At 42.3% G+C, this 24,446-nt stretch overlaps 1 protein-coding gene across 1 annotated transcript in view; it reads left to right on the forward strand.

Annotated features, from left to right (window-relative positions):
- The window catches only part of LRRC1 (leucine rich repeat containing 1), a 75,077-nt gene that overhangs the window by 41,818 nt on the left and 8,813 nt on the right, over window positions 1-24,446 (forward strand). Inside the window, exons 5-10 of the mRNA XM_069805974.1 lie at window positions 8,298-8,354; window positions 9,967-10,030; window positions 10,786-10,860; window positions 12,619-12,763; window positions 15,928-16,046; window positions 17,049-17,132. Coding sequence (XP_069662075.1) covers window positions 8,298-8,354; window positions 9,967-10,030; window positions 10,786-10,860; window positions 12,619-12,763; window positions 15,928-16,046; window positions 17,049-17,132 — 544 coding nt within the window. The remainder of the gene's footprint in view (window positions 1-8,297; window positions 8,355-9,966; window positions 10,031-10,785; window positions 10,861-12,618; window positions 12,764-15,927; window positions 16,047-17,048; window positions 17,133-24,446) is intronic.

Consider the following 24,446-nt stretch of genomic DNA (forward strand, 5'->3'; position numbering starts at 1 on the left):
GCTTTGAGATGGATAAGTGTCCTCATCTAGGAAATTAACACTTCCTGTAGCTTCTGGCTCACATAAGAATTTCTGGGATTCAGTAGATAAGAATTTGCAAAAATTGCTCTCCCCTATTGAATGGTGTGGGCATACAGTCTCTCTCTTTAAATTCTACTGGATTAATCTTACAAAAATTTATTAGTGCTCTTCTTTATCATTCACACTGTAAAACAGGTTTCCATAACCAAAGGGTAACCAAACAAAGAGGCAGGAGACTGGTTAAAGCGGGGGGGGCGGGGATTTTAAAAAATGCTTTAAGCTTAAGCTAGCCTTTTTGGAGAAATAATCTTCAGAAAAGGAAACTAGCTGCAATTCTGTACAATTTGTAGGTTACCATATAATGGGTATGAATCTTAAGGTTCTTTATGATAACTTTGTCAAATTATATGCCAGCATTAAGCAGTAGTTGGAAGCAAAATAAGCATGTGGTGTTGAACCTTTTAAAAAGGAGGGCAAAATGCATACCGGGAGCGTATAGACCACAAACTACATGGTTGTATGTTAACAGAACCTTAGGAAATTCAGGAAGCATAATCCTTCCCTGTAAAGGCTATTATTGCTTTTGTTGCATTGGAAATGTCGTTACACCAAAAATCTACATGGAGCTGGTTCTTCAGACACTAAGGAAGGATATGGTGCCGGCAGGTATAGTAACTGTGTGTGGGTGAAATAAGGCAGACTTGGGGAAGAACTGGAGTTGTAGTTAACTCTGGAAAGGGGTGCGTGCTACAGAAGCTCTTGAAACCACCCAAGTTTTAAGCACCTAATTTCATAGAATCATAGAACAGTTTGGGTTGGAAGGGACTTTGTTTTGGGTTTGTGTGTTGGGGTTTTGGTAGCGGGGCAGGGGCTGCAGGGCCGGCTCCTGTGAGAAGCTGCCAGAAGCTTCCCCGGCTCCGAGTCGGACCCGCCGCTGGCCCAGGCCGAGCCCGTCAGTGACGGCGGTAGCGCCTCTGGGAGAAGAGAGTTCAGAAGGGGAAAAAACCTGCAGTGAGTGAGGGGATCGGAATGGGAGAGGAACCCCTGTGCAGATCCCGAGGGGAGTGAGGAAGGAGGGGAGGAGGAGCGGGGGAGGAGGGGATGCCCCTGCAGCCCGTGGGGAGACCAGGCGGCAGGCTGTCCCCCCCCAACCCACGGAGGGGAGCGGGGGAGCAGATGCCCACCTGCAGCCCGGGGAGAGAGGAGCCCACGCCGGAGCAGGGGGACGGATGCCCCCCAAGATGGCCGGGACTCCAGGGGAAAGCCTGCGCTGGAGCAGGCTGTGCCTGGAGGACTGCAGCCCGTGGAAAGGACCCATGCTGGAGCAGTTTGTGAAGGACTGTCTCCCATGGGAGGGACCCCACGGTGGAGCAGGGGAGGAGTGAGGAGTCCTCCCCCTGAGGAGGAAGGAGCGGCAGAGACAAGGGGTGAGGAACTGACCCCAACCCCCATTCCCCGTCCCCCTGCGCCGCTGGCAGGGACGGAGGGAGAGAAAACCGGGAGTGGGGTTGAGCCTGGAAGGAGGGAGGGGTGGGGGGAAGGTGTTTTGATATTTGGTTTTACTTCTCAGTATCCCTGTTTTGATTTGATTGGTAGTAAATGAAATTGATTTTGTTTCTTCCCCAAATTGAGCCTGTCTTCTGCCTGTGACCATAAGTGCTGAGTGATCCCTCCCTGTCCTTTGTCTTGACCCACGAGCGTTTCTTTATATTTTCTCCTCATCCCGCTGGCGGGGCAGGAGTGAGCAAGTGGCCTTGTGGTGCTTTGCTGCCGGCTGAGCTTACACCACTGCAGACCTCCAAAGATCACCTAATCCAGCCCTCCTTTGTGGGCAGAGACATCTTTCACTAGATCTAGTTGCTCAGAGCCCCATCCAACCTGACCTTGAGTGTTTCTAGGGTTGGGGCACCTACCACCTCTCTGGGCAACCTGTGCCAGTGTCTCACCGCTCTCATTGTAAAAAATTTCTTCCTTATATCCAACCTAAACCTACCGTCTTTCAGTTTAAAGCCATTGTCCCTTGTTCTGTCACTACAGGCCGTGGTAAAATGTCTCTCTCCGTCTTTCTTATAAGCCCCCTTTAAGTACTGAAAGGCCACAATAAGGTCTTCCCAGAGCTTTCTCTTCTCCAGGCTGAACAACTCCAACTCTCTCAGCCTTTCCTCACAGGAGAGGTGTTCCAGCCCTCTGATCATCTTTGTGGCCTTCTCTGGACCCGCTCCAACAGGTCCATGTCTTTCCTGGGCTGAGGACCCCAGAGCTGGACGCAGGACCTCAGGTGGGGTCTCACCAGAGGGGCAGAGGGACAGAATCCCCTCCCTTGACCTGCTGGCCATGCTTCTTTTGGTGCAGCCCAGGATGTGGTTGGCATAGGGCTTGGAGTTTGGAAACTGGTCTTTTCAGGCTCTTTCTGCAGTCAGTGATACAGTCAGTGAAGAGAGGGTGAGAGCAAGAGGCTTCTTTTTGGAGTAACTTGGAACAGGAGCCTGTCCCAAAGGTATATGCTGTACCTTCAAGTACTTATGGTCTGAGTAAGTGGCATTTTGAGAGCTGGCTAGTGACTGATTAACCCTGTCATTTTCTTGAGGAAAAAAAAGCTGCTAAATGTCAGGTTCTTAATGAATTGTCAGTCTGCAGGTAGAAGCCTTGTGGGATGGGAGTAGCTTAACAGGATCCAGTCAGATGAGTGACTAGTCACCTAACTGGTGTGTCCTGGGGCAGGGTTGTACATGTTACTGGTAGTTTTATTTGAGCAGTGGGGATGGGCTGTAATATATTTAAATATGGCTAGTTTCACACATTTTGTATGCTGTTGTCAGACTGCCACAGTTACCTTCTCATCTCTTGGAAGACCCTTGATAGAAAAACCGGCATGTTCCTTTTCTGCACAAAAAAGAAAATTAGTTGCCTAGTTTAAACTCCCTTCCTTCCCAGTCTAGTGTCACGATTAATGTTTCAAAGTGTACATGCTGTGTAGAGATGCAGGGGCAGGTATTATCAAAGTAACAATAATCTTCAGATGCTGACCCAGCAAACTGAAGTCCTTTGGCACTGGTGGAAATAGCCAGGATGTGGACTTCATGTCCTATTTCCATATGCTGCATCTTTGGACTGTGTTCTGTAGCCATCGCTAGTGCTGTATAAAAAATGTGATACCAGACCAAATTCGGAATCTGTACTGTGTTCTCACCTTAGCCATCCTTATTGTGTAGGACCTACCCTTGTTCTGTATAAATATGGGGACCATGCCCGTTCTCCTTGTCTTTCCCTTCTTCTTGCAGCCTTACAAACGTGAGGAAAAATGACTTTGGGGATTTTACATTCCCCTAATCAGCTGAAACTTGCTGGAAAGGGTGCAGATGGGGCCCTGCATTTCTGCGGTTGCTTTAGATCTTCATCTCTTCCAACATTGCTTTCTTGTTTCCCAAAGGCTGACTTCTTTTCTTGCATGCTCAGCTGTGTGGTGCTCTTGACATAAGGTCAAAATGTGTGACTTATTACTCAAATAAGAGAAGGCTGTCGTCCAGTTTTTATTGAGTGAGCACCTTTAGCTTTTATATTAGTCCTTTTATCAGCTGTCTTCAGTTTCTCCTAGCTTTTTCCACATTTCTTTTTCCGCCTTTGTATTTTTAACTTCATTTTCACAAGAAAATAGCATATGTCTTACTGTGCTTCCCAATGCTTTCCTCAGAAGCCTTTGCTGATGTACTCCAAGGGCTTGGGTGCTCCCAGTCCTATTGCAGGGACTGGGATAAAAATGGGGCTGGGATAAAAATGGCATATATAGTGTAGTCTATTGTCACTCTTAAGGCTGACTTTCTGGCCCCTTGAATAGGGGGATGATGCAGCTGTCACTGACAAAGTTAATACACTAGGATAACTCATCTCAGTTTTGTATTTTATAATTTTACAAGACAGTATATTTAATGTACGTGGTACACTGAAAATGTAATTTCATCCAAGGTAACTAGGGAACATGTCTCTCCATCTCTTTTTTCTTTTCTTGTTGTGGTGTTTTTTTTTTTCTTAAAAACTGCAGTTGAGATTGTTTTACCTATTGCAGTAAATTGCTGTTGTCCAGAGAGTCTTCTCCTTTTGAAATGGTTGTTTTGTAGGGCATGTTGCTACTATAATCTCTCTGTAATTAATCCAAACTAAAACTGACTTGCTTTGGAACAAGAAGAAGATGCTTTGATTCCAATCTTAGTGGCTGGTTCTAGTCTTACCTTTATTTTGGAGGAGACCACTGTGGCTGAATTGAAGGAGTATTTGTGGTGTTCCCAATCTGTAGACAGTCTTGGATTGCGAGTTTCTCTCTCAAATCCTGACAGGAATGCTCAGGAGAGACACTTCCAGCATTTATTGTCAACTTTGTTGCTATTAGTTTTGTTCTCAATTACTGATTTCACACTCTTCGTTCTTCTAGCTCACATGATGAATAACAATATCTGCATTTACTTTAGGTAGAGCACTGAATAAGTGTGTCTGGTTTGTACTGAAAATGACATTTTTAGCCATGTTGTACCTTTAAATTCGTCTTGATTCCACCCTTGCAGCAGAAATCATCTGGAATGCTGAGATGGAAAACTTTGTAATTATTTCAGTTACTGCATCCTCCTCCTAGTTTGGCTGTTGCCTTGTACTCAGTAATCACACACATGCTCAGCGTTTGAGGTGTGTGTGGTAGCTTTTGTGGTGAGAATTATTACAATATTAATGCTTTTTACAAGCTTCTGTGAAATAGCTTCTTATGATAGTAGCCTTGGAAAAGCACTTAGGGTTTTTCTTGTTTTTTTTCCTTGTGCTTTTTCCTTGTGCTTTTTTCTTGTGTTTTTTCGTGTTTTTTCGTGTTTTTTCGTGTTTTTTCGTGTTTTTTCGTGTTTTTTCGTGTTTTTTCGTGTTTTTTCGTGTTTTTTCGTGTTTTTTCTTGTTTCTCCTTTACAATATAGGTGACATTTTGCTTGTACATTTTCTGTTGAGTTTTTGGGGGAGAGTGAGGACCCTTTGCCTGTGTTTGGAGAGCAGCCTGCAATGCTCTATGGTTTCTAAAAGCAGTTGGTGAACAGCTGCTGCTGTCTCCTGTCTGAGTAGACTAAGTTGCTGTTGCCTTTGTGTTTTATGGATTGAAACAGCTAATCCCCCCATGACTGGTTTTCTCTCGTAGATGAAGACTGGGGTTAAGGAAAGACTCTGAAATCATTAAGGCATGGCTTCCTTTAGTTCCTTTCAGAGACTTCAGAAAGGCTCTTGACTAACAGTGTACCTGTAAAATTAAGGGCAGAGGGAAAAGAAATTATTTCATTTAGTATATTGTGAAAAATCTCTATTGCAGTTGATAAGAGGAAGACTTAACACTTTCTGGAGAGAATGATGAAATCAGGAAACACATTTGAAAAATAGCAAGAAATGTAGGATTTTTCTTGCAAATGACTAAAAATCCTGTTTCTTAACATACCTTAAACCCAGAAAAATGTTAGTGAACATACAATGTGTTAAGAATGTGTCGGTAAATTTAAGGAAGAGCTAGCTATACCTCTGCTCTGTATCAGAGCTTGGTGCTTCAATACATCAGCATGCCTTTTATATGATGCTATTTTATATGATAACTCCCACATTTTCCCATTTTAAACTGCAGCACATAGGTTTGCTGGGAGCTGCTTCTGTAACTAGTTGAAATTTTCAGAGTAATGAGTCAAAAATTTCCTGTGCTTTTTCTGGCCTCTCTTTCAGATGGATCCACCTTAAACGTAATACTTCGGTCTAATGGGGCAGCTTTGCTGGTATAAACTTCATAGGCTTAGTCTCTATTTCACATTACTTGGTGGTGGGAAGCTTCATTTTGCTTATCGGGGTCTGCTTATGTTGGGTTTGGAGTCAAGACCTTGGAAGAAGTAGAAAGGATAGATTAAAGGGGCGGAGGGCAGTGTCTTTGGTTTGTTCCAGGGTAGAGTTACAGTTGTGAGCATGCTGTGGGTGAGAATAGCTGTAGAATAAAGCGTTGCTCCTCCAGAAAGCTGTGTCATTAGAGATGAAGACGTAATCCCGTAGGTAGCTGACTCCCATAAGAAGAGAACTTAGCCTGGGACTGCAATCGGCCACAGTCAGTCTCTGAAATGGATGGTGCGCGGTCGGATGCAAAGACAGCTGTTGGTGGGTACAAGGGCACAGCTACCCAGTGAGTCCTCATAGCACTGCTCGCTTGGGCAGTACATACGTGTTCCTTGCACCTTCTTGGCAGTTGTACTGGCCCAGGTGTTTAAGGGGATTTATTCTGTGTTGGATTAGGGATCTGTCCTACTCTTTTTGCTGGGTTATTTTTAAGCAGGATCAATTTCCTGAGCTGATTCACTTGCCTGCCCCAGTTTAATGGTATGATGAGGCTGGTTAAGATGGTGGTTCCCAAGTTCTTGCTGTTCAACGTGGTTTTGCTGACAAAGATTTCTGTTTAACCACAGCCAAAGTGGTGTCTGATGTAAGAAGAGAAATTAAGAGATTGCACCATTTTACTCATCGACGCTTCAAGGTGATGGGGAGGGAGATAAGTAGATGCGGGGTGATCTGTAAACACAAGATTACAAGGCAGCTTGGCGGTGTGCGCATCCTTCTTGTATTCTCTTGATAAAAGTGAATCATGGGCCTCGCCTAATACGAGCTTGAAGAGAAAGTGTGACATTCAAAGGAAGATTGGTTTCTAGAAGACCTGTAAAGAAAAATGTAATGGCAGTCTGTGGGTGGCAATGTGAGTAAGAGCAAACCCACGTTCCTCTCGGAGAGAAACGGTTCTCCATCACCTCTCCCCCTCCACTGGTTTGGTTTCCGTGAGGATGTCGGGTACTTTGTGCCATCTTGACTTGTGTTTTATAGTGTTAAAATTTTTATGTGAGAGTTTTCTCTTGTGTTGTTGGAATGATGGCTTCCTTACTACCTTGCTTCTGTCAAATGATTTTGAGTGGCAGTAACTGAGTTACTCTCACTTATCTTTTAATTGAATTTTTAATAGGATTCTACTAAAATATCTTCACCTATATGGTATGTTTTAACTGTATTTCTTCTGGAGGAATGCAGAAACCATTGGGTAAAATGTGCATGTTTTAAAAGCTGGAGATGACTTCTGAGACTGTAATCAGAGCTCCTGTGAGATTTTGTTCACTGTTTTCTGAATGCAGTATGAAATAGGTGCTTGAAATAAGGGTGTATTTTTCAGACACCATCCAAAGTCAGTCCATGAAAAATCTTCCTCTTTAATAACTCATTATATCAGTTATGTTGCTTTCCCTGCTTAGATAGCTGTATTGGAGTCACAATATGAAGGTTTTTCTTTAGTTTTATTGAGGTTATCAGCTGCTTTTTTTTACTGGGGCCAACTACTGATCCTGTAATTCACGATGTTGGTATTGTTGGAAGTGAAAACATATATTCCAGTTTTATGTCGTCCAAGTACACGGGCTTGGTTTTTGTTTTTGTTTTTGGGTTGTTTTTTTTTTTTCCCCTAAGGTGTACAAACAAACATTTTGGGTTTGGATTTAACATGTGTTTCAAATTTAGTGGAATTCCTTTTTTAATCTAGATTTTATTTAAGGCCTAGCACACTGTCCCCCTTCCCTGCACACCAGGACAGAACGTATTCTGTTGTAGGAGACTACTTATTTGCAGTCACCATATCTGATTTTTATTTTTCCCAGGGACGCTGGAGGATTAGAGCAGATTATAGTGTTGGGATAATGTCTGACTCCTTGTGTTCCGTTTAGTCATAAATAAACCCCTGAAAAATCTGAATGTTGCTATGGTGATGTTAGTAAAAGCCTGGGATATGGAGTAAGTGAGCCGCTTAGAAGCGTAATGTCACTTACAGTAATGAGCACACCGTTGTTAGAACAGTGATGGGTTTACCTGATGCTCTGTAACTTTGGTAGCCCAAGCCAGATTCTGAAAGTGAGTAAGTAAATGCTATTCTTCTGAATATGCTCTATTCAGTAACTTGCAACTACTGACCTTTTAACAAATGGAAATTTGTGTTTTGTCTGTTTACTTCTAGCTTTAACATGTTGAAGTATCACAGAGAAACAAGCAAAAACTTCCAGTCTTTGTATGCTGCCTTTCACATGATGGTCTAGTTGAATTAAAACAACAAACAAATCAGTTCACAGCAATTTTGTTTTAAACTCTGTAAACACACATTTTTCTTCTGAAAATGTGGAATATAAAAAGTAAGAAAGTAAGATTGCATTAAAATGTGGTTTTGGTGGTTTGTTTTGTTTTGTTTTGTTTTTTTTTAGTCTTTATAACCTGGCTTCACTGGAACTTAGAGAAAATTTGCTGACATATTTACCTGAGTAAGTGACATTTCATTTGTTTCATTATACTAACATAAAATGTTCTTATTCTTAAAATCTGCTAACATATGAAATTGAGTAACAGATAGAAAAAATAATCAGTGCCGATTGACAACATGTATGAGATAAAGCATTGTTTTAGCAACACCGAATTACACTCATTACTTCTAGTTGTACTTGGTTAGTAGCAGGAGCCCGCAGTCTGTGTCAGTTGGCTTTGCTCTATAAAAATATTCTGTATAAAACACAGGAGCACCAAACAATTTTTCCTGCACGCATTGAACGAGCAGATCAGCAGTGGGAGTGGTGGTTTGGGTTGTTCTCATACTGAAATTTCGTAACTGTGAAAGTAGGGTAATAGGATCTGAGAGATTTCCACTCTGGCCTTCATAGCATTTAAGTAAGCCTTTGTGTTCAGAGCTAAGTAAACAAAAGCTTCCAAAACCTGGAGATCAAAGGCTTGGTGACAAACTAGGCCTACTGATGTCTGAAGTCTGACTCCACCCGCCATGATTTTGGGGGAAAAAAGATACCTAGATGTGTCTGTGCTGGCTTTATTGTGGCAGAGGAGTTGGTGGGCTTTTGTAAGGTTAATCGGGTATCTTATATTTGGGGGATCCTTTTTGGCTGCCTGGAAGAAGCCTTGTTTTTCCCTAGTGAAGGAGTTTCCTTCCTTCACTACCTGGCTGCTTCTTGCAAAGTTTTTGGTGACTCCTATTCTGCTTGTTTAGGTAATCTAATAGATACTGTAATAGATTTAACCTATTTTAATAAGAATCTCTTCCCCAGTCCCTTTGGGGTCCTTTCTTCCTGTCAATCTAGCCAGTACCTTGGTTGTGGGTGTTTATAGCTGTGAGCCACAAGGCACTTTAAATGTCAGTGGTCAGAAGATATGAATTACTAGCTAGGTTTTGCCATGTGGTGTCAGAATGAAGTTATCACAAATGTTGACAATTTTATTGCTCCTGGAAAATCCTGACTGTCAGTAACGTAACTGATGAGTCTCGCTGGCTTTCTTGCTGCTGTGGTTTTGGGGGAGGTAAGCAAGAGCTCTACAACAGACTGCTTTTGAAATAGAAGGATGGCCCTCTCTGTTCATGTTCAGAGAACTTCCTTTACATCCTTTTGGGCTTCCCTCTGTTTGCATCCTCAAATCCAACCTGGAATACTTCAGGAATGGATAGACCATGTTGAGACGGTAAATGATGTATTTATTGAGTATTGAGTCACACTGTTACATGTGATCACTATGGGGAATTTTTATCCAGTTGCATAACTGTAAATTCCCCCTAAAAATAAATCTAACCAACTATACTAAACTGTGTGGCGTTGTCCACCCTGAGGGGCTGATGGTTAAAATAAAGAATAACGATTTGATTGCCTATACTAAGTTTTAAGTAAGTTTCAAGGGCATACAGTTATACTGACAAAACAAATTATTTTTTTCAGTAAGATATTACTGCAAATAGTCTATGCCCAGTAAAATAACTGTCTGTCTACAATACGTTGTAATTTGAAATATGAGTTTCAGTAAAATGAGCTCATTCAAATACATGGGGTTTCTGTTGGTTTAGTCTGATGTGGTTTTGTTTTGACTTATCTTGTCTCACAGATCACTTGCCCAGCTGCAGCGACTAGAAGAACTTGATTTAGGAAACAATGAACTTTATCACTTGGTAAGAGAACATGCTACTGAAAGTGCATGTTGGTCTTGTTTTACACATCATTTAGATTAAATAGGTTGTAGGATGTCCAAAACTGAAGAAAGAAAAACGTGTGGAGGGAAAGTCTTTTTATATGTACAGATGAATTTTGGCAGTGAGTTGGTGCTTTCCATATCTGCTTAGTCTTGTTCAGTACAATATTACTTTACCCAAAAAATTGCAGCTGATCTCTAAAAAATGAAAGCGCTGCACAGACTTCTACAGAAAGAAAAAGGAGTGGAAGGGCACAAACTCTTGTCTGCACTGGCAGTTAAAATGAACACATGGGCTTCTGTAGGGAGCTGGACGGGCTGAGCACAGACGAATGCTCAACTCTTTCCAGGGTGGGGGTAGGAATATTTGGGAAAGGGCTGAGGCAAACTGTTGAGGGCTATAGTGTCTGACATTGTGGCAGATGGATGGACCAAAAGATATGTTACCTCCCTTCAGATGACTCAATTAAATGCTGGATTTGCAGTAGATGAGAGTGTGCATGCAATTTGTTAGTGCATGTCAGCTAAAGTTTGGTAGCTTGTTAAGCTGTAACAACTAATTTTTATGATGGAGTTCCCAAATGCTTACAGTCACCGTTGCTGCATTTAACCGTGGTACCTCTAAACAGTGCTTGGAGTAAGGATTGTTTCACTCAGACAGTAATTACGGGGTGGCTGTTTGGTTTTTCCTTGAAGCTCCAATGCTACTTAATGTTATTACTTTTTATGTTATAGCCAGAAACAATTGGTGCACTTTTCAATCTTAAAGACCTCTGGTTGGATGGAAACCAATTAGCTGAAATACCTCAGGTAAAGATGAGCTCTACTGATGCTGTTTTGAAGATGCTTTTAAAAGATAACCTTTCCGTTCATACCTAAAGGAAGGTGATGTAAAATTGAGTAGTTTTCTCAGTTCAATTTGCCTGGGTTTCGTTTTGGATGTGTAAGGCCTTTCTCTTAATAAGTTCCTCTGCAAGGGATTGTACATGATATCCTGTGTTGTCAGACGTTTTCTTTTAAACATTTTGACGAAAGAATTGTTTCCTAATAGGCACATTGTTCAATTTAGGATGACACATCCTCTTGTTTACAGTCCTGGCTCAATGATCAGGGAGCCACTAGTTGGCTGAGCTAACCCTCACCTTTTGTGTCTATCTAAATTGCAGTTTTGACAGTTCTGAGGATGAATTGCTGATTCTTTGCAGTCATCTTCTTCCATTTAAATACAGTGTTTGGGAGAAGTACAATAATAGAATTGTTGCCATAAATAGTAATTTTGATTTATGCAGGCAAATGCCCCATCTGACATCGGTCGTGGGATGAGGGGCCTTAGCATTTAAAGCTTACAGCGCTCTAAATTCCCTTTCTTACGAACTGCAGTAACATGTGGGATGGTTTCTTTTCCTTCTTTTTCCTTTAGACCCAAGTCAAAACCTGTTTTCTCCTGTTCCTCATGCAGTTTGCCATTATTTGCTGTATTGATCTCATTGTCAACAGTGTAACTTGGAAATCAGTTACAGTTTAGTGGGTTTTGTTGACTTTGTTGTTGTTGGCTTGGCCTAATAATTTTTTAAGTAGATGTAGTTAAAGACTGATAATCATTCATAAAAGGTCAAGTGTGACTTCAGTAGCTGTTTTTATTGAAGCTGTCTATTACTGTGTATTTTGTCTAATGTCCAAAAGATGAACTTGTAGGATAAAGGGGTGTGTGTGTTTAATGAAAGATCCTTCTGAGAGGCAAACAATTCCAAAATAAAAGGACTGACCTTGTGAGTTGGATCAAGGCTGTTGCTGTGTGAAAATTTCATATATGTAAAAGTAGAGGACACTTTTGCCCCAGCCGTTCTGTTCTCCAAAAGATTATTTGGATGGCTAAAATGAGAACTATTCTAGAGTGTGTATAGGGGTATCTGTGTACATGGGGAATGGGAGGGTGTTCTGATGGCTAATAGGTATTTCTCTGTCAGACTTTTAAGCTAATTGGCAGATTACCTTTGTAAAAAATTAAGTAATCATTAATAATCGCAGATGATGGCAGTATAACTTGGCAGTTCAAATATGCTAGCTAGAGCAACACTGCCAATTCCTATTTCTACATTTGTTGCAGGTGGGAGATACGAAGATATGAAATCCCTAGATGTCATGGCATGTTGCTGTATCAGCCAGGAGGGACTAATCCTAATTTGCCTAGGGTTAATTGGGAGTGGCAGACTTTAATTACATGGAGGTTGATAATCTGTAGTTCTGAAAAAACAACTTTGCAGTCTTTAGGAAAACTCCAGTTTTGGCTGGTGCTTGCCTGGGTGTGCTCAGCATACCTTGTCTGACTACTGAAGCCAGTCTTAATAGTTAGAATAAGAAACTGTGACTGAATTACTTGGTTGGTTTATCATATATAAAATGTAATTATTTACTTTTTTCTGCATTTAGAGGTCATACAAAGAATAGCCAATTTAGAGGTTGTACAGAGAATTGTTCTTTCTGGAATTTTCATTGTGATGGTACATTTTTCAAATTGCTTTGTTACGTGTTTGGGCATGACTTAAATTTTTTTTTCTTGTATTGCAGGAAGTAGGAAACCTGAAAAACCTGCTTTGTCTGGATGTTTCTGAAAATAAATTGGAATGCCTTCCTGAAGAAATTAGTGGTCTGACTTCTTTAACAGACTTGCTTGTTTCTCAGAATGTACTTCAGGTCTTACCTGATGGCATTGGTAAGTACAAGGTGAATGCTATCACACAGAACTATTTAATGCACCATATATTGGAAGTCGTTTGTTTTCAAGTCTTTTGAAGTCTTTTTGTGCAAGAGATGAGCTTGTCTCAGGTTTGGTTTTTTTTTTTTTGCTTAGTATGAAATGCATAGCTCTACTAATTTTGCATTTTAATTGTCTGCATAATAACTACCTCATAATCCTTTTTTGGCCCTCCCTTGATACCTACCTGAGCAAAAGAAAAGTTAATATATCTTCTCTGTTCCTACTGTGTCCATGTCGCCATCATAACTCTTTTAACATTGTAAAATTCTAGCTTGTAACATGCTGTAGGTCACTTGATAAGACTCATGGATAGTATCACTACAAAAATGACATCCTTTTTAGTAGGGATGTGTAATTATCTTCAATTGGACAATGTGATTAATCCTATACTGAAACCAGTGGAAGGCTGTTCCAGCTTCAGCCCATTATTCTTCAGCCTTGAGGATCCAAACTACAACTTTTCTGTGTCTGACCCCTTAAAACAGATTTAATGATTGAGGAATGTTTTGTGAAGCATTACCAGTGTCTTTTTTTAAGGTAAGTTTTTTTTACCCCTGCAGTAGCTGTGATGAGCAGTCAGCGAGGCATTGTTTCTCTACTACTCATCAGCTGTTTTTCCACTGAGTTTTGTGTTGCAAGAGCATGCCTTCTGCTTGCCAGGATTTCCACCCCCCCACCCCCCCAAAAAAAAATAAAGGTGTAGGGGAGGGAGGACTTGTGAATGTGGTTTAACCGGTAATGTGGGAAAGAATGGACAGACCTTCCCCCTCCCTCCATATGCTATATGAGCCTAAGAAAGGATTAATGTTTCTCTAGAAGTTAAACTTGGGGGAGTGGGGTGAGTAGTGTGAGTCCTAGAGTTGGCTAGCATGTGTTTGGTACAGAGTTGTAGCAGCCCTCTCTGGTGATCTGAGCTGGCCAGTACGGTTGTTGTACATCAGAAATGGAGCTGTATCTTCCGAAAGGCTACAGCCCACGCAGCGTGCAAGAGGGGACCTTGTCTGTAACACCAGCTGGTGAACAAGAGGAGCTGCTGCTTCTTGAGAATCTTGTTAAATGGAGATCCTTTGCTGGGGAAGGGGATTAAGAACAGCCAGGCCATTTCAGGCTAGGCCTAGTTTGCATGTGCATTTTTTGGATGTATTTTTGTTATAAAGGCCAAAAAAATTGCTACTTATGTGACTATAATAGCTTACTTGTGTTTGGAAAACTGGGTAGGGCTACAGTACTTTATTCTTTTTGTGCAATGCTGGAACTTATTATGTGAAATTGAGAAAATCTGGTATTGTGGTTGACGTGAACCTTGCTGGTCTCTGTGAAAGCTACTGCGAGGAGCTCAGCTGATCACTGAATCCTTGGTTGGATTGGTGGATCTATAGAGCCCTCAAAGCAGGGCTCTCACCACCACCAGTGGGTCAGGTCAGCTGTGGCTGTGTCTCGCCAAGTCTCAAGCCCCTAACGGAGGTGGCTCCAGCACCCTCTGGGCAGCCTGTGTCAGTGTTCCACCACCTCCCAGTGAGGAAGCTTCTGTTGTCCAGCTGGGACCTCCCACACTTTGGTTTGTGGCCATTGCTGTCTCGCCTGCCACTGCTGAGAAGGGTTTGGCTCCGTCATCTCTGTAACTGCCCTTCAAGTAGTGGTGGACTGTTCCTAGACACCTCCTTGGCTGCTTCTTTGCTGGAGTAAACAAAGCCAGCTCTCTCGGCCTTAGCTCACATGTGCCCTGGTCATCTTCGTAGCTTTGTACTGGATCCCCATCAGCATCTCTCTTGAATTAGGGAGTCAGGGGGCGAAGACAGGACAGGACATGAAACTGAGCATGATTTTACAGCATGATTTCACTGGTGCCAAGTAGATGGGATATAGTAACTTCCATTGATCTGCTGGCCGTAATTCTCCTAACGTAGTCCAGCTAGTGTTTATTTTATTTCTGGTGAGAGTGCGCTGCTCTTTCATATTCAGCCTGGTCCTCACCATTAAGCCCCAGGTCCTTTCCAGCAGGGCTCTTGTAGAGCCTTGTCACTTGCCAGCCTGTACTGGTGCACAGGGTTATTCTGCCCAGGTGTGGAGCTCTGCACTTCTCCTTGCTGAACCTCGGGTTTCTGTTTAGGTTACTATCTTACTGTGTATCAGCTGTCTCTTCATGATTTAGCATCATCAGTGAATTTGATGTGCCAGCCTATTACAGCTACTTTGGACAGTGTGGGGATGGGCAGGGAGGTGTCAGCAGCTAGTGATGTCTCCTGAATTCTGTCTTGAGCTCTGCCTGAGTCACCTCTGCTTTTCACCAAAGATCATTCTGATACAAAGGAGCAGAATCATAGAATAGTTTGGGTTGGAAGGGACCTTTCAAGGTCATCTAGTCCAACCCCCCTGCAATAAGCAGGGACATCTTCAACTAGATCAGTTTGCTCAGAGCCCTGTCCAGCCTGAGCCTGAATGTTTACAGAGATGGGGCATCTACCAGCTCTCTGGGCAACCTGTTCCAGGGTTTCACCACCCTCATTGTACAAATGTCTTCCTTATACAAGGAAGAACAAAGTGAGCTTTCTGCTCTGAAATAGTATTTTGTCCTTCTTCGGGAGAAAACCTTCAAAGAAGTTTGATTTCTATTCTGAAAAATGAACTTGGGTTTCATGTCTGACTAACTGGGTTTTATATTAGGACAAAGAGACCTTGATCCTGTTTGAGTTTGGGCTGTCACTTCAGTGCAAGCCTTTCTTACTATGGCTGAATAGGCATAGGTGATCTTTTGAACACTCTTTTATGAATAAACATTGTATAATTGAGGAAAAAATAGATAATTTTCTTCTTTTTGTAGGCCTTTGGGTAGACATGTCCTTGACATTTACATGAGGTACCATTCAGATTGCAACTTCAATACAATTTAATATGCTTAAATATTGAATATGAATATTTATATTGAATATGAATTCAGTGATGTTATAAACTTGCAGAAGTAGTGCAAGTGCCGAGAGAAGCAATGCTTGAATTCTTTTTTTTACCTGAAAAAAATTTCATTGTGTTAGAGGATTTCTAAGTTTTGCAGCAGAATGATTTTCTGTAATTAAAGCAAGTATCAGACGATACTAAACTAATGTGTTGTTCTTTCTCTCCAGGAAAATTGAGGAGGCTTTCCATTTTGAAGGTTGATCAGAACAAACTTATTCAACTAACAGATTCAATTGGAGACTGCGAAAGCCTTACTGAACTAGTTCTAACAGAAAATCAACTGCAGGTAAGCATGGTCCTGACTTCTCAAATGTCTGGTGGTAATAAGACCTGCTGTTAAGTGCTGAATCACTTAGCTTGTAAGGTTAGTCAATGTTACCATTGTTAAGTAGCAAGTTTCCTTTAAATGCATCTTATTTCTAACCTTAAATGAATGCTGAAGATCAAGTTGTATGTACTAACAATCCTCCCTTCCAAGGGCTTAAGCAGTTACATATTCACTCTTGAATCTTTCATGATCAGTAAGGGAATCGGAGCACCTGGAGCACAGGCATCATTTACTTTGTTGTGTTTTTAATGCGGAGTTTGTGCTGTTGCGTTGTTGCCAACTTTTGCTGTGCATTATCTGGATCAGACTTGCTGGAATTGACCAGAAGCCCTGAGCGCTGTAGAGCTGCTGTTGTACTGTTCCTTGCTCTGCTGATATACTCTGGCCAGATATTAAATATGATATGTGGTCAATTAAAATAAAATCTCAGACTTCCTTTCATTAGATATTTCCTTCCGTTATTTTGAAAGTGCCTTCACAGGACACTGACATTTGAAGAGTAGAAGTATTTATAAAAATCTAGGTTTGAGCATTTCTTAAGTTAGGTTGGTGCTTGGTTGAGTTAGGAGCTTAACCCTTTTGGAAAGATGCCTCTCCAGAAGTCAGTTCATAGCACCTAAGTTAGAAGCTTGTCTCTCAATTAGCTATTTAGGGAGCCTAAAGTCAGATAATATGGACATTCTGCATACATGCTTCTGTACTCAGCTGTTGTGCATCTGTCATCTTAGTGCAGAGATAACTCATGAATGACTTTGTATTGGAAACTGACGTTCTTGGACATTTCTTCTGCAAGATAAAACCTTGGATCTGCTTTGGAAGGCCTGGTAGTAACGAGGGTTAGCTACACTCCAGTTTTGAAAATAGATCAGTCTATTAATTCATTTTTAAAGTGAGATAAGTTTTGTTCTGACTCTGTGAATTTACAAATTCTGTTTGCATATTTTGTTTTTGTTGGCACAGTCATTGCCGAAGAGCATCGGAAAACTAAAGAAGCTGAACAATTTGAATGCCGATAGAAACAAATTAACATCTTTGCCCAAAGAGGTAAGTTTTGTGCAATTAACTCTCACAGATGCGATTATACAAACAGAAAACTCTTGATTTCAAATGTCTGCAAGAAGTAGCAGGCAGCTTTCATCCACTGGGTATTCTTCCCAAACCAATCACAATCAGAAACTTGTGCATTAAATCTGAACAGCATAAATCTGAACAGCAGCTGTGGTGATTTGATGGCTTGGAAGTGCAGAATGTCTTTGCAGTTGAACAAGAAGGCTTGGATCTAATTAGCTTGTAACAAGTAATGCCCCATGTGGGTGTCAGGTCCACCACTGTTTGAAGTCTGGGAGCTCTAGTAGAGTGAATGCATTTAAACATCAATATGCGTCTTCTGGATGTAGTATAAAAATACTGCTGAAGTCTTCCTTGCCTCTTGTGAGCAATAGCAAAAGAAAGGTTTCATATTCTGAAAAATGATTTGGAGTGTTTTTGGTTTTGGAGATCTTGGCACTACTTTAGCCTTTAAATGTGATGACCTGACGTGATCAAGATCACTGATACCTGAAATCTTAAAGCTGTGATCACTAGGACTTCTTGTCTATTGTAACAGTGTATGGAATGAAAGGAGGCTAGAATTTCTGTTGTGAAACTAGGAAGACCCTACAAGTTTAGGTCCGTGGTAAATTCTGGAAGGAGGTTGGTGGAAGCAGCATCCTGTGACTGGAGCACGGGACTGCAAGTTAGTTTTGTTTGCACTACTGTTTCTCTGTAATTTTTGTCTTAAGTGATTCTCCCCCTTAATGTTTCTATCTGTTTCTAACGTGTGGCACTGAGGTCATAGCTTTTGTTCACCACTTTCAGTCACTTCAGGAGCAGGAGGGTTACATTCTCAGGTGGCAGCTGGTGGATGGGAATTGAGAGGAGTATCAGGTCTGGCTAGTGAGCACATACTTCTGTTCAGGCCTGCTTACTTATGGAGCTTGGACAGCTTGAGGAGGTGGTGTGAGGAGGAAGTAAAGTGGCTGGGACCTGGGAGATGGGGGAGAGCCAATGGTCTGAAGAAGACGGATCAAGCAGGGGCAGAGGATACTGCTGTGGCACTGGCAGCTGCAACTCCAGTGGCCCAGGTCTGAGCTGCCACAGGTCAGTCACCTAATCAGGGCTCCACGATAGCCCTTATTCTCTTTTACAGATTGGTTTGTACATGTATGTTTGATGGGGGGGGGGAAAGATGAGGGAGGGAAGAGAAGATGTGAATACTGTAGCTCCTCTAGCAGGACAGTGTCTCCTCAGCAGAGGTGCTGCTGGTTCTGAACAGAAAATGCAGAGGATGTACCCGGATGGGTTGCATGAATGCTAGCAAGAGGCAGGACCTTGAAAAACCATGTTTCCAGGTTGGGATGTGATGGCAATTTTGATCTTGTGCTCATTCAGCAGAAAACTTGCCATGTCTTTACAAAGAACTTAAGTTAATACATTATGCAGGTGTCTTAAACTATCTGTACGTGAGACTTGTACAATTTTGTGTCTAGTCCACCTTTAAGCAGAACTGCTCTGAGTTTGTTATAGCATGTAAGGTTTTACTGATACACTTTATTTCCAGATTGGCCATTAGTAGCTTACATAGTGTATAAGCACTTTTCTTAGTTAATTAATTTCATGGTATTGGAGATGGTGCATGAGGGCAAGCAGTGTGGCTTGGAAGGAGCAGGGACAGGAGCAGTTGAGAGAAGACTCGGCTTCAGAAGCAGGTAAAGCAGGGTGAATATGGAGTGTGTCTGTTTGGGAGTGAAGTGAAGAACAAGAACGTGTGTGGAGAATGTTAGTGCACATGAGGGAGAGGGGAGGGGACACAAGGGGTGGGATAAAGTCAGGGATGACCGTGTTTGGAGAAGGTGGGTGATTAGGAAATCTGGAATGAGGTATCTGGAATGACGTGAGCTGGGGAGTTCTAGAAAGTCCAGGAAATAAAGATGGGAGAGGGTGATTCCCAGGGAGCTTGGCAGAGAAACAGAAGAAACAGAGCCCCTTGGTATCACTCCTTTGAAATAGAATTTTTTTTTTTTCCCCTGTAAAGGTCTCCACAAAGGTCTATCTTTCTCAGTAGAGCAAACACTTCAAAATTATGTTTAATGTAAGATCTCCAGAATGTTTCATTAAAGTATGTTTTGCTCTGTGGATTTTAAAAATTCTTTTATTTTTTATTTTTAAAGGAAGTCAGTCCTTCTCCAACTGGAGGGTCACATAGACCCTCTAGATTAGTGGGTTTGAATTCCAAGCTGGTAATGGTAACAAATAGAAAGCATAAACAACTGATGCAGTGGTTTGTCTCAAAAATACTGTTAATGTGCATGTATTGCAGAACGTACCGTCTAGCTAACAAGACTTTTCAGTTTCAGTGTTTCAAGTTTCAGTTTCAATTCCTTGTGCTTAGGCTGTGCAATAAAATACTTTTCCCTCGAAGTTTTTAGATTGCCTTCTAACAGCGCTGAAATGCTAGTTTTGAAAACAGAAAGAAATCTACTGCTCTCTGCTCATGTATTGTTTGTTCCTGGAGCTGCATTTTCTTTGTGTAGTATTTTTCTTAACCAGTAGCTTTTTGCTTTAAACCAAACATGAATATTTCTGAAGTATAAGTTTTCTGGCTAAAATTCAGAGGAATTCAATGAAGAGTCACATTTCATAGCTCTAAAAGAAAAATGTTCTGTGTAAACAGAGTGCACAGGTATAATGAGTGCTGTTTGCTGTTGCACAAAGCATCCACTTGAGCAGCTTCAGGGGTGCTGATAATGGCAAAAATTTGGTGTCTTGGTGAAATGTTCAACTTCCATTTTCCTTCTTATCTTTACTGACTTGGAAAAAAAAAAACCCAAAATGCATTGGTAGAGCACCTAAGGAAAACTGAAAAATGTGTCACCCTTTTTCTGTCTGTTAGAAGGTTCTGCTTGACAGTGAGAAAGCATACCATCTTTTTAATTTATTTTCGTCTCAAACTGACTAATTAATATTTAAAGCTGGGCACAAGCTTCTGACAGCAGTCATTTTCAGCACTCCTGCCTGCTGTGAGTTGCTTAAGATGTCTCCTGAGATAGTATGGCGAAGATTGGGGTCTCAGACCTTTGCACATCAATCAGTATTAGTACTTGTACATTGATTCCCCCTTCACAGAAGCAGAGGCAGAAGTAGGGTATGCACTGCAGATATTCTTGCTCAGTATCTTCCCCTCTTTTCCTTTCCTTCTTTTCCTTCCCGCCTTCTCTCATTCTTTCTCTGCCTTACAGAGTGCTAGAACAACTGTGCATTGTGTTCTTCATCCTTATAAGAAATGGGTGTGGGACAGGCCTTTACTGGTGTCTGTTGGAGAGGGACAAAGACATAGTTTGGTAATGTGTACAGAAAAAAATGGGACTCTACTAGGGAGGAGAGTACATGTAACAAATATCATATCTACTTGCTGATGTCTCTGTCCTTCCCTCCAAAATTAGTTCTGTAGCAGAGAGCTTTTATAGATACGATGGCAGAAATTATGTGCCTGCTCTAATATAACCTGGCGAAATAATCTGAGTTCTAGCCTTTTTGGGGGGGGGAGGGGGGGAGGGGTTGGTGGTTGTTGGATTTTTGAGGCTTTTTTGTTAGCAGTTCAGTAGCACTGGATTTTGGGTCAGCCTGTCAAACCATTACATTGCCAGATTGTTGCAATGCACGCTTGTAAAACCAGTCTCTACCTTTTGGTCTAAGAATTCTTGACTTGAGATTATTGAGAAGCTTGTATGCAAATACTGCTTCAGAGTTTCCTGGTTCAAAGGTTCTTCTGTATCTGGTGCCAATATATTATAAGGTAAAACGTCAAACAGCTGAATGTCTGACCAAGACTTGAGTCACTGACAGATTTCATCTTCAGTATCTCGCAGCTTGATCCCTCTCTCACTGAACTGAGTGGCGAAACAAACTTCGGCAAGAACTGAGAATGTCTAAACCTGTTCATAGTTACAAATGTTTTTCCCCTTCGACTTGAAAGACCTGCCTGGTGACTCTTGGGTATTGAAATCCCACCCTGGCACTGGAACGATGGTGAAACTGGTGTGTTGATTTTGGCACTTGCATAAATAACCTCCTTGGAATGTTTTCCAGTTCATGTGCTTTTGTTAATGAGTCTCTACAACCTGCAGAGATCTGGTAATGTGTCCTTCCTGGCTCTGAGGTATATCGTGGCTGAGAATTATTACTACAGTAGGTAAAACTGCAGGGTTTTTGTTTGGTTTGTTTTTGTTTTTGGTTTTTTTTTCTTCAGTAACTGTGCTTTTTACATTTTTCTCATCTTTTTTTTTAAGCAAGTTGGGGCCACTTTGTTGTTTCTGGTTTTAACTTCCAATGCCCTGTCCCTTCCCTCATTTGTGTAAAAGTATGTGTTTGTGTGTCTCAAAGGGACAAAAGGCACTAAGGAAAAATGCAGGAAAACTTGTCTTGAGTTAAGCAATATTGCTGTGCTCCTCCCATACTATTCACAAGTGGTGCAGGGGGTGTTGAAGTGAGTTTGCAGAAGATTTTCCTAGCCAATTTAAAGTTAATAATAATAGCTAATAGTAGTGAACTGGGCAGTTTCTTCCACCTCTAAATGTATTCTGTGCTTGCAATTAAAGAATTAATCTATTGTATCCGGGGCCAAGGAAAATTCTGACTTTATTTACTTTGAATCCAAACAAAATTTTGGTTACGACACCCTGGAAAAGATTTTACAACAAGATAGGAACTCTGTTTAAATTCCCAATGTATTTATCCAAGTTTTATCAGCCTAGTGAGAGTTCTTGATGCTGACAGCTGTATTGAGAGTTGAGTAAAAGAGATGTGTCACTGGACTTTAAATAGTCACATGCTAAAGAATAATCATTGTAGTAGTTGTCATAATGTTGTGGTTTTTTGCATTGCTGTGGTGGGTTGACCCTGGCTGAACACCAGGTGCCCACCAAAGCCGCTCTGTCACTTCCCTCCTCAGCTGGACAGGGGAGAGAAAATATAACAAAAGGCTCATGGGTCAAGATGAGGACAGGGAGGCATCACTCACCAATTACCGTCATGGCAAAACAGACTCAGCTTGGGGAAAATTAACTCAATTTATTACCAATCAACCAGAGTAGGGTAATGAGAAATAACACCAAATCTCAGAACACCTTCCCTCCACCCCTCCCTTCTTCCCAGGCACAGCTTCACTCCTGGATTCTCTACCCCTACCCCCCAGCAGTGCAGGGGGACATCACACTCGTCCCCTGCTCCAGCGTGGGGTCCCTCCCACGGGTGACAGTCCTCCACGAACTTCTCCAGTGTGTGTCCTTCCCACGGGCTGCAGTTCTTCATGAACTGTTCCAGCATCGGTCCTTTCCCCGGGCTGCAGTCCTTCAGGCACAGGCTGCTCCAGTGTGGGTCCTGCATGGGGTCACCAGTCCTGCCAGAAAACCTGCTCCAGCGTGGGCTCCTCTTTCCACAGGGCCACAGGTCCTACAGGAGCCTGCTCCAGCGTGGGCTTCCCACGGGGTCACAGCCTCCTTCGGGCACCCACCTGCTCTGGTGTGGGGTCCTCCCCGGGCTGCAGGTGGAGATCTGCTCCACCGTGGACCTCCCTGGACTGCAGAGGGACAGCCTGCCTCACCATGGTCTTCCCCACGGGCTGCAGGGGAATCTCTGCTCCGGTGCCTGGAGCATCTCCTCCCCTCCTTATCCACTGACCTGGTGGTCTGCAGGGCTGTTCCTCTCACATATTCTCACTCCTCTCTCTGGCTGCCTTTGAGCAGGTTTTTCCCCCTTCTTCAGTCTGTTCTCCCAGCGGTGTTACCACCGTCGCTGATGGGCTCGGCCTCGGCCAGCGGCAGGTCCGTCTTGGAGCTGGCTGGTATTGGCTCTGTCGGACATGGGGGAAGCTTCCAGCAGCTTCTCACAGAAGCCACCCCTGCAGCCCCCCACGACCAAAACCTTGCCACACAAACCCAATACAATTGCTTATACCTGTGTGAAAGATGCTAACTGGTAAGGACAGCAGAATTGATTCATAGCTTTTAAGAAGTTAACAGACGCTGACATCAAAAGGTGTTATTCAACTAACATAACTTGAAGGTCTTCTAAGCTTCCCACCTTTAATTTGTGTTTTGGCTTTAGAGAACCAACAGCGTGAGGATGCGCCATTGTAATCAGTGGAATTTGGTCTGTGGTGATGAATGACTGTAAATGATGGCTGGGCTCAAGAGAGAAAGTGAATGGGAGTTTTGGGCAGGGATCTAAATGGGAAGAGAGGGATGAATCTGTACAGTCGTCTTGGGTTTACCTCCAGAAAGCTGCAAAGGCGTCAACAGCAAGAAAAATCAAATAGCAGCCACCAGGGTATTGTAACAGAGAAGCGCAGTAAAAGTCGGGTGATCAAAAATACGCAACTGATGCAGGTGTCAAGACAACAGTCTCAGCAGTAGAGAAGAGGAGTCATCAGAAACATCAGCAGAGAAGTGATGTGATAAGACTTACAGTTCTGGAGGACTGTTTAAGATGGACTGGCAGTGGGTATGTGGATGCCAAAAAAGCAGGAGGCTGAAGTGGTGAATGCTGGTCATGATCAGAATGTAGAGGGGAGTTTTAGCAGCCAAACTGACATCCTCTCTATGTATGCCCAAGCCTTACTGCTTTTCCAGAACAAGGAAGCTGTTAGAAAGATGAGCCTCAGACTGAGATAGAAGAAAAGATAAAAAAAATCCTCCATAGGGGTAGAGTTTTGTGTGGAACCCAAAGGGGTCCTAGTGACGCTCATCCTCTGAAGCAAGTCCACCTGAATGCAAATGAGCAGTTTTGTTCAAACTTTACAGTACTGTAAAGTCAGTGATCTCAAAATTAGCACTTCGTAGTAATGATCATTTTCTGCCTGATGTGTGGGTTTTGTTTCTGTGGCTTTGTTTTTGTTTTTTATCTGGGCCGACTGTTCTTTGGAGGTGGTGGGATGAGACAAGTGAATAACTCTAAAAGTTGCTAGAATGAAATAATTCCCAAGAATATGACTTAGACATGCACAACTCCTTTGAGGCCTTTTCCTGATGTCTAACTCACTGCAGAAGAACGTGAGGACTTCTTTAAGGCTCCAGTCTTTGGAACAGTTACTCATGTGCCTAGAACTAAGCACATGCTTGTCCCCATTAATTGAAGTCTGTGCTCAAAATGAACTATGTGCTTAACTGTTAAATGGGCTTGTGGTCTCAACTGTGTACTTGGTGCCTATGTGGTGGTTTGGCAAAGTCTGTTTTAAGCATGTGATCAAACCCTTGGAAAGCATGGCTCTTTGTCAGTTAATGACTCTCAGCCAAACCAGCAACGTTCTGATACCGTATTACT

This window comes from Haliaeetus albicilla, chromosome 18, assembly GCF_947461875.1.
Source record: "Haliaeetus albicilla chromosome 18, bHalAlb1.1, whole genome shotgun sequence".
Classification (NCBI taxonomy): domain Eukaryota; kingdom Metazoa; phylum Chordata; class Aves; order Accipitriformes; family Accipitridae; genus Haliaeetus; species Haliaeetus albicilla.